The 13,687-nt window shown below is 33.4% G+C and overlaps 2 protein-coding genes across 3 annotated transcripts; both read right to left on the bottom strand.

Moving 5' to 3' along the window:
- Positions 1–6,346: 6,346 nt before the first annotated feature.
- On the bottom strand, positions 6,347–8,579 carry LOC123883850. The gene is made up of 2 exons (XM_045932788.1): positions 7,164–8,579; positions 6,347–7,067 (listed from the first exon to the last, which is right to left on the bottom strand). Exons 1-2 carry the CDS (start codon positions 8,261–8,263, stop codon positions 6,494–6,496), a joined length of 1,674 nt encoding a protein of 557 aa, XP_045788744.1. The 5' UTR covers positions 8,264–8,579; the 3' UTR covers positions 6,347–6,493.
- A 3,152-nt stretch (positions 8,580–11,731) lies between these two features.
- On the bottom strand, positions 11,732–13,241 carry LOC123912914. Of its 2 annotated transcripts, XM_045963518.1 has the most exons (3): positions 13,014–13,241; positions 12,657–12,724; positions 11,732–12,581 (listed from the first exon to the last, which is right to left on the bottom strand). In XM_045963518.1, the coding sequence occupies exons 2-3, from the start codon at positions 12,709–12,711 to the stop codon at positions 12,031–12,033; spliced, it is 606 nt and encodes a 201-aa protein (XP_045819474.1). In that variant the 5' UTR covers positions 12,712–12,724; positions 13,014–13,241; the 3' UTR covers positions 11,732–12,030. The 2 variants fall into 2 exon arrangements, with proteins under 2 accessions (XP_045819474.1, XP_045819468.1); XM_045963512.1 differs by having other exon boundaries at positions 11,732–12,724.
- Positions 13,242–13,687: the final 446 nt, after the last annotated feature.

Genomic DNA, 13,687 nt, shown 5'->3' with positions numbered 1-13,687 from the left:
TCTAGCCTTTTCAGCCTTAAGGCGTTCGACCTGTCTCACTCTATCTGCTAATTGTGTCATGTCTCTTAGATGTTGTGTATCTAATTTCTTTCGAATCGAATAATCTAGGCCTCCAGCAGCCATTTCGACTAACTCATGTTCAGGCACTTGGGTAAAACATCTGGCTTTAAGTAACCTGAATCTATTCAAGTAATCATCTATGGACTCTGGCGTTTTTCTCCTAACACTGGCCAATTCCTTCAAACTAATCTTAGATTGGCCCATGTAAAACTGTTCATGGAAAACCCTTTCCAATTGAGCCCAATGATGAATCGAACGAGGGGGAAGTGTTGTGAACCAAGTGAAAGCATTTTTTGTAAGGGAATTTGGGAAATATTTCAATCTTAAATTTTCGTTATCTGCCAAATTTCCTGCTTCAGCAAAAAATCTTGCAACATGCTCCACTGTTGATTCCGTTGTATCCCCAGCAAACTTTGTGAATTTGGGAATTTTCCATCCCCTTGGCAATTCAGTCTGTAGTACATACTCAGATAAAGGGGAAACAAAGTTAGGCCTATGTAGGCCAACATTAAAACCATTTTGGGTTAAAATTGTTTCGACTAGATTTGCCAAGTTATCTTGTTGTGCAAAATTGTTTCTTTGCACATTTCTAACTACTTCGTCAGCGTTTTGATTTCTATTAACCAAGACTATCCCAGGATCTTGAACTTGGTTCACCATTTGGACCGGTGGTTCCTCTTGCACCACTTGTGGCACTCGATTATTAGGAACTTCATCATCAATGGGGAAACCCTGATTTTGAACATGCGCTTGATTTCGAATGGGTTGAAGGTTTTGGTTAGGCATTGCAGGTGTGCCAAAGAAATCTGCGATTCGCCCCATCTGATGGGCTAACAACTGATAGTTGTTATTTGTGTTATTAATTAAAGGATTCAGAATAGTCCCTAATTGTGAAGTTAAAGTATTAACCATTTCATGGTTACTTTCATCCATTTGTTGTCGAAAGGACATCATGGTTACATTTGTCAAGTTTTGTTGGGCAATGTCTCTGTCCCCATTTCTCGCAACAGATGCTGATGGAGAAAACATGTTAGTCCCTTCAGGATTAGAATTATGTAAACCCACCATCAAAGATGCTGGCATGCCTAACCCTGACTGGTTCAGCGCAAAGGATCGAATTGGACTCCTTACATCCTCAAGACCAAATTGACTATTTCCCACATTGTGTGATATTGACGAAGTTATGGACCCAGATAAGGTCGAACTTGTTGAAGGGATTGTTACCCCTATTGATCACCGTCGTTTCGTGATCAAAATAATTTTAAAATAAAAAGTAGTACAAGGTAGTTAACCTTGGTCGTTTCCCAAAGACTCACAATCAGTTTAACAATATTAGACACAATTCAAAAGCTATAAAATCTGGGGTTTTTGTTTGCGGAAGCAATAACAGAGATTACGAATTTAATTAATATAAAAGCAATCAATCCATTGGTTTTAGGCAACTTTGTTTATCATCTATCACAAGTTCTTATTATATGAATATTCATACAGTTTATGCTTCGGCTGATTATAGAACTAATTTAACAAGCGAAAATCAGTTTTATAACGAATTCGTTGATTAAGCACCAGCGTGTTCGATTAACTATGGCGATGATCAAGCGTCACCAATAACACAGTTAAAATCATAACAATAATTCGGCAGCCCTATTTTGCAAGCGAAAATAGTATAACAAATTTCTATTCAGATTAATTTGAACAAGCGTGAATTAATTTGAATAGTCTCAATGGTATGAACATGAAACAAAATAATTAAGCATCAATTGCATCAACTCATACACAAAAGAGAGACACGAAAATTGATATATGATAAGCATAAACATAACGATTTGCTATTAAAACCGAACCTCAAGATTCGAGAACAAAGTTCCTTACACCAATGGATCAATAGAAGTTTAGTTCTCCATGGAAGATGACGGCTTAGGTTCTGACTTCGTGAATGATGGATTGATCTCTGACCTAGGTCAGGTTTTCGTTTTAATACAGCAAGCAAAATGGGCCATAAAACAATTGGGCTGAAAAACATAAAGTTGTGCTGAAATTAAATTCGTCTGGAACATAGATGCAATTATTTGACACACTTGCGCTCCGAACTGGGTTTTGGCCTCAACATGAAAGATGTAGCTCTTGATCTCAGATTTCCAACGCATCTTCCCGCGCCTCAATCCAATATTTGTAACTCCAGTTATGACCTGCGGACTGGAAGGGTGTCAAAGTGCTATTTATTCATAAATTAAGTGCGAAAATAAAATAAAGTTAGAAATAAACTTAAACATAAAAACACATTAAAATAGTGAAAATAGTAAATTAAACCATAGGAATACACTAGTACAATAGTAGAAGAATGTGCATTAAAATGCACTGATCACCTATATTTCCAAAACTCATTGAGGGTGCGCTAGAACCAGATGTTCCAGAGCTCTGGGCCATGATGGTAGCGTTACTATTGGACGCTTGTGTTGGCTGCCCCTCAGGATTTTGGACATTGTTATTATTGTTTTGATTGTTAATTGGTGGTCGAACCATTTTTGATCGAGATTTAACACTAGTTAAATTTGGCAGGGATTTACCACTCCTCAAATGCATACAAAATCAAAACATATAACTCTGAATACCAAATTGCTTTAGTATTCGAAAAGGATTCTTAGAAAACAAACTTCTAATCAAGCGATTGTGGGTTCGAGTCCCACTGGGCGTGCCAATTTGTTTACACTGATTTTTGGTAAACAACCGCTAGTTTAAATTAATTACTTGAGAGATCAACTAGTAAATCTCGGGACAATTGTTCATGCATTAAATTAAAAGAAGTTCGAATGTTCATCATTAAATATATCCTTAGTTTGCAAAAGAACAATATGTTTGGTTTATGAAACATAAATTGGATGCGAATAAAAGGAAGTTCACTCGAATGAGAGAACCGATTAAATGCAGAGTTTGTAAATGCTTAGAAAGTAAAGACTTATGAAAAGTAAAGTTGCATTTAAAATGTAAAAATTACAAATGAAATAAAGGTGTTCACTGATTCATACATCTTTCTCGAATAACTCTTTTCTCGCTGTAGCATGGATACTTTGAGTGTTTGAGATTTTGTGTAAATGAATTGTGACCCGCTACTTCGACTATACAAACTCCTATTTATAGAGAAACTAAATAACGACTACTTTAACGTTAAACTATTAAACTTTGGTCACGCGTCCCTTTGCATTTGAAATGAACCAAAGCTTTGAACCGTTGTAACTGTCGAAGTCGAATCACATTTGAAGGATGGAAAATACTCTAAGTCCACAATCTTGAGTATTTCGATTTATTAATTTCAATCGAATTAACCTTCTAGGGTCATGTTAACTTGTGCCCTAAGGGCACATGTTAAGCTATCTAAAAATAGAAATATAGCATTTAATGATACAAAGAATTTAATGTTTATAATTGAATACACCACAAGTTCAATAAATTTTTTCCACATTTATCTTCTTAAGGGCACAAGTTAACATTCTCCTTTTCAAAATTGTTGGGATTTTGAAAATTGTTGTGATTTTGATAATTGTTCGGATTTTGATAATTGTTGGGATAATTAGAAGAATTTTGGTCGTTTAAATGATTATTGGGATCCATTTCACAAAAAAAAAGGCTAATATTTCAAGATTAACACTAATAGAAAGATAATAATAAGATTAATATATTAAAAAAATCGATTTTTTCTGTGTTCAAATCAAATGAACCAAGTCTCTATTTATAGAAAAAAAAATCATGAATTTTGGTAAAAAAAATAAAATAATAATTTACAACGAAATAATTGAGTTCAAAGTATTAAATGGAGAAAAATCCAGCCAACCACGTGGCTGGATCTTATCACCAACACATTTTCTCTCCGCGTGAAAGCAGTGCCACTCTCACCCTGCACGCGTGTGTTACACGCGCCTGCTTTTAGCCAAAGAAATTTCACCGCGTGTTCCCCTTGTCATTGTTCAAATGTGTTGAGTTTTTTCATCATCTCTCCCCTCCATCCATGTCATTTTCAACACTAAGTTAAACACACCATTGGCCTATATTTTGCGGTTGAGACTGGTTTCAACACCTTCATTGTACATGGTCTAATGGTAAAGCCAATCAATGCCGATGTTCTGCTCCTCAAGGTGGTTCCGCTTAGAGGAAGGTCTTTTCGTGATGGATGACCCTCAAAACCATATGTTGATATACGACGTAAATCCGGATGATCGATGGAAGAAACACCAAACATATCCCAAACTTCTCGCTCGCGAGTTTTTAAAAATATTAGTATTTAATTTTTTTTTTCTTTCTAATTTTTATCTATGTAACTAAAGCAAAAAATGTAGTGACAAAATGTTTGTATCTGACTGTGTCTGTAAGTTGAAAACTCAAATAACACTATGGATCAAAAATAGCAAATATATGGCATGCTTTCATTATACCGACGCAATGCTAAATTCAATATCGAAAATTAAGCCGCTAATCTTCCATTAATCCAAAGCAAAAGCAACAATGATAGTAGAAAGCAGTAACTGGGATAAACATCAAGAAAGCATTTAACTAGTTATCCAAAATATATAAATCGCAGATAGTACATTGTATTAGTAGTGAAGCAACAATGCAATTTGGAAATCAATGTTGATCTTTGGTGAGAGCAGGAAGACAGTTTCTCGGGGCAGAATCGAAATGGCACAGATCGAAAGAAGGCAAAGAACGAGAATATTGAGCGAGTTTGACAGCAACTTGGTTTGCTTGTTTTGGGAGTCCATTTCAAAGTGGCTTGGCAGCGAGGATTATTAAGAAGCTCCTTTATACCAGAAATGAAAGGATCGGTAGATTTTCCTTTTTGCCCATTATTCACAAAATTCACAATCCCCTTATTATCTGACTCAACAACTAATTTGGTCACGCTGCTTTTTCCCATACCCCATTCTAACCCTTTCAAAATTGCCTCTTTCTCAATTTCATCTGCTTCTATAAAAACTATAAAAACTATAAAAACTTGATATTTTGAAAATACTCATCAAAACAAATCAAACAAGATTTTATATGCTAATATTTATATTTATATATTGTTAAAAAAATATGGTCAAAGCAAGATAAATGAATAGTATCATTTAGTTAAAACAGTTCTTATAATATGGGACAGAGAGAGTGTAAACTTTCATTCTAAATAAAAATAAAGGTACATTTGAGCAATTAAAAATTAAGAGATCCGACAAGACTACATCAAGGGTGACACAGTCAGAATTGTTACTTATTTTTTATGTGTACTATATTTGATTTTAAAATTGTTTTTGAAATCGGACAAACTGATGTGAATTTGTTTCCTTATAATTTATGAGTCATGTTAACATGTGCACCAAGGGCACATGTTAAGATTCTAAATATAGAAAATTGCATTTAATGTTAGAAATAAATTTAATATTTAAAAAGTTAAATGCACAAATTTCAATATATTATTTCTACTTTTGGTTCCTTAACATGTGTCTTTGGTACACATGTTAACATTTTCCATAATTTATTAGGAATTTATTTATGTTAATCATTTAAATATAATTTTAAATGAAAAGGTTCGATGTAGTTGTAAAAAGACAAATATTTGATTCGAGAAGTCCTAAATTGAGCCTCGTTAGTGTTATTAATTAGAAGAAGATAAATATAAATACCTTTAAAAAGTGATCTATGATCCCTAATATTTATCATGTCTTGGATTGGGGTATTATCCCTCATTCTAAATTTTTCTGGTAAGACAAAAAGAACATAAATATTATTTTGAAATTTATGTATTCAATTCATAATTTTTTTTCTTTTTTTTTTTGTGTTAAGTAGGCTAGTTGTCCGGAATTCCACCTTAAAGTGAATAAGTAGAATGTTTAGGGTACGAACCTCGACTTCGCACATATAGTGCGATGTCCATACCAACTCAGCTAAGATGACGGAAACTTTTTATTTATTATTTAACTTCTTAACAAGTGTTGTTATATAACTCTTATTAATTAATTAATTACTTTTCTCCCTAAATATAAGATCATCTTGAACAAAAAGTTATTCCGCTTTATAAAACTTGTCACTTTCAATTTTTAACCACATCTATTATTTAATTACCCCAATTATTTTACCTCTCTTTTATACTCTATGAAGCACACGGACTCTGACACGGACACCGCGACACGACACGGACACGGACACGGCGACACCGCTAATATCAAAAATCTAGGACACCGACACCGCTATATATATTTATTATTATATATGATTAAATAAAATAAAATATTTAGTACATGATATATTTGTCTTAAACATCAAAAATAGTACTTAAACATCAAAAGCAATCCTTCTAATACAAAAAAACAACACCAAAAACTTAAACATCATTAGTCTTAAACATAAAAAATAGTACTTAAACATAAAATTAATCCTTCTAATATAAAAAAACACCAAAAACTTAAACATCATCGTTGGTAAAGGGATCTTCTAGCTCAGGTTCATCTAAAGATAAATCAGCAATTTCAAGAATTCCACAATCATCAAGTGATCCAAATTCACTTCCAGCAATATCCCACATTTTAGTTTCCTCTTGATTGTATTGTGGACTATTCCTTGAAAGAAGTCGAAGGTTGCTATGAATAAATACCAAGTCTTCTGCCCTTTTTGGTAACAGCTTGTTTCTCCTTAGAGAATCTATAAATGAATATGTACTCCAATTTCTTTCACTACATGAAGATGAACAAGGTTGCCCAAGTAGCTTAAGGGCAACCTTTTGAAGCAATGGAGCATGCACACCATGAACTAGCCACCAAGATTTTGGATCCATCTTACCCTTATCATTCAAAGAATCAACGTCAGCAAAACCTTCTCTTCCATCTGAGAAGTTGGCAAACTCTACATTCACTTTTCTCCTTTCATCAGCATCAGGAAATAGCCTTTTGAAGCATTTTACTCTTTCATCAGTAATCTCCTTATCTTGATGTGGACAAACTCGATTACGATCTTCACTTAGCCATTCATGACTATAATACCTACAACTTTTATAAATAAAAAAAATATAGCATTCCTTTCTTAAATATATGTAATCTTAAAGTAAACAAAAAAATATTGAGTTAATATTAAATAACCTTGGGTTCAGGGAATGAGCTAAACAATGAAGAGGTGTATTACTCTTTGTCCAACGAGCAATTAATCTCGAGTGCACAACATCATGAAAGGCTGAATGTTCAACCTCTGCCTTTCTTTCATGTTTATATATAGCCTTCCTCACATCTTGTATCATTGAATCCCACATGTCATACACTAGATGTAAACATGAAGCTTCTGTATCAGTTCTTCTAAGAACATCATAGATAGGACTAGTGAAAGCAATAATATAATTAATCTTATCCCACCAAGTATCATCCAACAAGGTGTCCTTCACAAATTTAGCCTTTTGAACATCATCTGCCTTATAAGAAGTCCATTGTTCACTAATCACCATATTTTGAAGTCCCTTTTTCAATAAGGCAATCCTTTTAAGCATTACAACAGTAGTGGCAAATCTTGTTGGAGCAACAGAAAGAAACTTTAATGAATTGAATGAATTGAAAATCGATAATCTCATAGAGTGTAGCATGACAAAATTCTTTATAAAATTTGCATCATCTGCAACTTGGGTAATCCAACGACATTCTTCGAAAATTTCATTGTTTCTTTCTGTATTCCTAGCTGCGCATATGTCCTTCAAAGCAAGATTTAATGTGTGAACAACACACGGGGTCCAGAAGATATTAGGAAATTCAGCCTCAATTATTAAACCAGCCGACTTACAAACCGCTGCATTGTCGGTCACTATTTGCACAACATTTGAAGGTCCAACCTCCATAACGACATCCTTTATTTTTTGGGCAATAAATTCTCTATCTTTTACCTCACCTGAACAGTCTACTGCCTTTAAAAACATAGGACCACTCTCTGTGACAGCCATAAAATTGATAAGAGGTCTTCTTTGTGGGTCACTCCATCCATCACTAACAATCGTGACACCCTTTTGATTCCATGTATTTCTAATCGGCTGCAATAAGTTCTCCACATGACTCCTCTCATTATGAAGCAATGTTGTCCTTAATTTATTGTAACCAGGAGGTTGGTAACCAGGAATACTATTGTTAGCAGCATAGGAAAATGCCCTCCTAAAGTAAGGATTTCTTGATAGATGAAATGGTAAACCAGCCGAGTAAAACATCCTAGCAATTTCGAAGTCGAGTGTCTCTCTAGCTTGCGTATTAAAAGCACTTGCTATAGTTGATGACTTTTTCTTTTTTGATCAGCTCCCTCATTGGAATTGGGAGGTAAAGGGACCAATTTTCTTTTTGATGTCTCCTTAGATCTAGCCTCATTGTCTATCTTCTTCAATTCTATAATCTTGGCGTTTGTTATTTTCAGACAAGGTCTAACCCTTTTTCCTGGGAGGGGTTTGTCTCCAGTCACTTTTTCTATAAGTGAAATCATGATCATCCATGTGTACAATGAACAGTAACTTATATTATAAAACAATTATATTAAGGGTGGATAATAGCACTGCACTCCCTGCAGTGAATTTTGCACGGGAGATAATCTTTTCCCCCTTTTCCTGGAAGCTTCAACAAATGTGACCTCACTCTAGTATATGATCCATTAAAAAGTTCTTCACAAATCATATACATGTCGTTGGCAAGAGTATGAAAGTGATTATGAAGAGGAAGGTGATGACTATGACAACTCTTCTAATAATCATATTCATATGTCATTGCCAAAATCTCAACTGTATGTTTGTGACTAAATATTAGTCATGAATGGCCTAATTTGCTAAAAGCTCAACTGTATGTATGTGACTAAAGATTTTTTAGTGAATTTCTTTACCCTAATCAATCACGAACCATACACCCCCCCAGAATTTCAAAAATACCCCATTCGAATTCTAGAATATGAAGTGTATTTTTCTTATTTCAGATTCTTGAATTTGAGCTGGTGGAGGGTTTCGAACACTATAAACATCCTTCGAATTTTAAAATCCGAGTGATATATTTATAAAAATTTTGGGGGGGTGGGGAAAGAATTCACAACCAGCATAAGGAATCTTGCTGGACCTGCAAATGGGCCAGAGGAAGGACCCTAACAACAATGTAACACTGTCCCTAAAATGGAACTAACAAGACTCACCAACCAACTCCTATGAAAGATCCCAAAAACATACTAAGGCATCATGTCCCTTTAAGATGAAAAAGGAGGCTAAAGTTGTTATGGAGCCACGTGACGTGACATTGGTTAAAGTTATCCAAAAACTAGAATAAATTACATGGTCCCAATTGAAACTAAAATGATTTATAGTGATGGAATCATTACTTTCATCGATGTCATGTTATCTATATAGATTTTTATTTGTTTAGGTTCTCATTCTCATGCACATGAACATGAACAAAGCAATGTTATCAACATAATTAAGATGATAAAGGGACCCTTTACAACTTATGTTCTATCGGCATCATTATACCCTATGAGTTGTAAGAGATTGAAATCCCATTCCATTTTATGTTGCCTTTTTTCATGGGAGCCACCATCAAGAGAAACCATGCCCCTTCCTTTTGGATTCTACACTACTTTATTGGATTTTAGCATATATATCTCTCTACTTAGCAGGATAAAATTGATTTGTAAGGTGAGAATTGTCATATCTTATAAACGCATGTTAACTAATATTATAGGACTTTTTAACATTTCTTAACAATGATGAACCATAAAATTAGGTAAAATTTGATGTGGATTAACTATGAATTATTTGTCAGATAGATTGATTGATCCCCTTGAAAACACTAAAGAGGGATTGCTTCATCATTAAGACAATATGATATGATATGATCATCATATAGTAACATGAATGAAGCGGGTAATACTTCTCTTTGTTATTTTATTTCATAATTGCCACCTCCGGTTCCACCTACACTCAGCAGCGGACCTAGGGGTGGGCTGAGGTGGGCCGCGGCCCACCCCACCCCCAAAAAATAATTTTTTTTATATGTAGGGTATTAATTTAAATGTATTATTAATAATTTTAAGTCACCCGTTATATATATGTACAAATATTAATATAAATATTAATTTAGAGTATATTATTGATGATTATAAGTAATTCGGTATACATATTAGTTCAAGTATTAGTGTAAATGTTAGTTCATAATTAATTGAATTTATAATAATAGATAAAATTAGCAGTTGAACTAGCGTATATAAATATGAAATGACATAAAAAATATGTTTAATTAATATTAAATTTTTCAAGTCCCATATTTTCACATTTGTTGCAATTTTAGTCCTATCTCAATATTTTTTTATTACTTTTTTGCTGTAAAATTAGCGAATTTTAATGGGAAAAAATTGTGAATTTTGGTCTCAAATTTGATATTTCATCTTTAGATTCAATGTTGGAGACAATAAATCACCTTTATAGCCAAAAATCACAATTTTTAGAGTAAAAATATAGTTTGTTGGTACCAAAATAGTAACATGTGAAAATAGAAGAGCAAAAAATTCAATTTGAAAATAGATTGACTATTTTTCGGCCCACCCACAATATTTTTTCTAGTTCCGCCACTGCCTACACTTCTTAATTTTGTAACATACTTCCATAATGGTCTTATTTCACTATCATCTTCTCTAGTTTCACTAGAATTAGAAGTACTCATCTCTTTCTACACAAAAATTTATTACTCTTATTAAAATATGGAAAAAAAAAGGTGACTTAAAAATTCATTATATTAACAAATAATGTTAGTGCTAGACAGCTAGTAAGCACTTCTCACTAAAATCCAAACTCCACCCATCTATTACTACAATAATAATAATAAAATAATAACAAAAGTACAACCTATAGTGTGTTTTACTTTCTAAAAAGCAAAAAACGACACACTTCAAAGTCAAGGTATACTTTGAAGGTCCAAAAGATCAACACCATCTACAACTAAGTCTGCAATAATCAAATCTGCAATTGATAAACACAACACCAAGCAAACTAACAAAAAGGCCTTATCCTACACATGCCTCCTACTACTTGATTTCATTAACATATACAAGAGAAAGATAGAAAAAAGCTTGTCAGAACAGATCAAAGTAAAACAAAATACATGGAAGAAAATCAGATTCTAACCTAGACAAAGAGAGATGGAGATGACTGCAACCAAAGAAAAGGGTTCTTTGTTTTTATCCTTAGGTTTGAGTTTTGATTTTATGTTTTATACTTACAATAAATAATATTATTTATGATAAAACATAAATAAATTTTTGGATAAACTTTTAAAAACAATATTCACTACTATCAATAAATTTATCATTACTAACTCAAATTATTCTTGTTTCAGACTAGTTTCATTTGAGAATCAGTATTTCCTTTCAAGATTATTGACTTTGTAAGCGTTCGTTCAAGATCTGACAGTCCAAATTATAAACTCGATAATTTTGTTTTTTTGATAAAATTAAAATTACATAATTATTGACTACATGAATGCTTACACTTAGTGGAGTGAAATCCTATTTCAATTTGAGATGCAAAAGTTCGCCATTGAAGTATATAAATTATTCTTATATGGTCATTTTATTCTTTTAATTATTTGATAAATAATTAAAAAATTATATGAATAACCCACAAAAAGAATGCAAAAATAAAAAACAGCCGAGAAGATTAAAGATAAGAGCAATATTTCATTAACTGCAGACTACGCAGCAATACAAACAAGCACACAATTACAATACATATTCTTCTTCTTCTTCCTCCCTTCCTACATTGAAGGGGGAAGTAATTAAAAACTGAACAATAAAAACAAAGGAAGCAAACTACATTGAACATAAACAAACCATGCATACATTAAAAACATCACCAAATTAACATTAAACAAACCATACATTAATTCAAAGAGCTAGAGCCAGAGCTAGAGCAAGAGCAATGAGGCAGTAGTTTCATAGGTGCTAGTAGCTCCTTAATTATATTTGTTTAAGGAGCATGATGCAGTTTTGAGGTGGTTTATCAAACTCTTCCAGATCATAAGAAATGGAGCTATGAGCTTTATGAGCAAGTCTATCAGCAACTGCATTTTCAACTCCACTGATCCAACTCAACGAAGCATCCCACTCATCACTGTTAAGAAGATCCCTTATTTCACAAATAACAGGATCATTACATCTTCGTCCAGAATTCACCAAATTCTCAATCCCTCTATTATCCGTCTTCACAACAACTTTCTTCTTTCCCTTTTCTTTAACCCAAACCAAACCTCTTAAAATGGCTTCTTTCTCGGTTTCATCCTCTCTTAAATCTGGGTTCAACCTTTGAGCAAAACCGCAGATCCATTTCTCAGACGCACTGCTTAGAAATCCACCACAGCCTGCTGAGTTACTTCCGCGCAGAAGCGAACCATCAACTTTGAGTATCACCTCCTCCTGTTTTGCGACGTTGTATATGGTACTAGCTACGGCTGCTGTTGCGGCTACTGCTCCGGCTATTTTCAAAAAGGTTGACACCCATCCACCGCTTCCTTCTCCACCGCTTCCTTCTCCACCGCTTCCTTCTCCACCGCTTCCTTCTCCACCGCTTCCTTCTCCACCGCTTCCTTCTCCTTCTTCAGCTTTGCTATCCTTCTCATTGTTTCTGCTTCCTCCGTTCATGATGGATTAATTGCTGTTTACCATTCACATAGACACCACCATGTAAAAAAAGTACTAATAGATGTTTTATCATTTATGTATATTAAAAACCAAACATGTTTAACCCTTCTAAAAATGAACAAGAGTAAGAGTAATCTGGTGTAACTACACAAACTCAAAGAAGCATGAGTAAAGTACTTTAAAATCTAAATTCCTTTTTCAAACTTTTTGATTGTTACATTATTAAATATAAAAGCTAACATAAAATATAGCAAAAGGTAATACTAATTAATTGATAATGGAGAGATCTAAGAAGGACTTACATGGTAGTGAATGAGACAAAGAAATGGGACTTAGAATGTTTGAGAAAGGAAACAGTTTGTAAACACTCTCATATACTGTGTGTGCAGATTGGGATTCAACATACCACTAGTATTTATTGAAGCTAGGTTGCGGAATTCAATCTCTTTCAAGTCCGCCCATTTTGGAGTTTTGGACAAAACAAATTATGATGTCATCTCAATTGCTCCCTCTCGTCCAATACAAATTATACAACAGGATTTTTTAAAGTAAAATTTGATAAAAAATTGTCCCCACTAAAACAATCTATTATCTTGTCCAATTACAAATCATTTTTTTCCACTTGTGTGGACTCAAGTCTTTACGGTTCTGTTCGGTAAAAAATAGTGAATAGTTGATAAGCTAGCTTATAGCGGATAACTTAGACTAGTTACAATGGTTTCAACACCAAAACACATTCAACACCCACTTTTTCACTCCACATCATTTTCTCTTTCTTCCACCTAATCATTCAACACACATTCAACTTTTACTCTCTCCAATGGTTTTTCTATTCAACACCATACCCCACCACTTTCTCTACCCCACCACTTTTTATTTCATATTCTTATTTAAATTTTAATTTTTGTTTTTATGATTAAATAACATTATAATTATCGATTAAAATTAAATTAAAATAATACACTTAACAAAATTT

Source organism: Trifolium pratense, linkage group LG1, assembly GCF_020283565.1.
Source record: "Trifolium pratense cultivar HEN17-A07 linkage group LG1, ARS_RC_1.1, whole genome shotgun sequence".
In the NCBI taxonomy this organism is placed as follows: domain Eukaryota; kingdom Viridiplantae; phylum Streptophyta; class Magnoliopsida; order Fabales; family Fabaceae; genus Trifolium; species Trifolium pratense.
The sequence above is the reverse complement of the archived record's forward strand: the minus strand, read 5'-3'. Positions and strand labels throughout refer to the sequence as shown.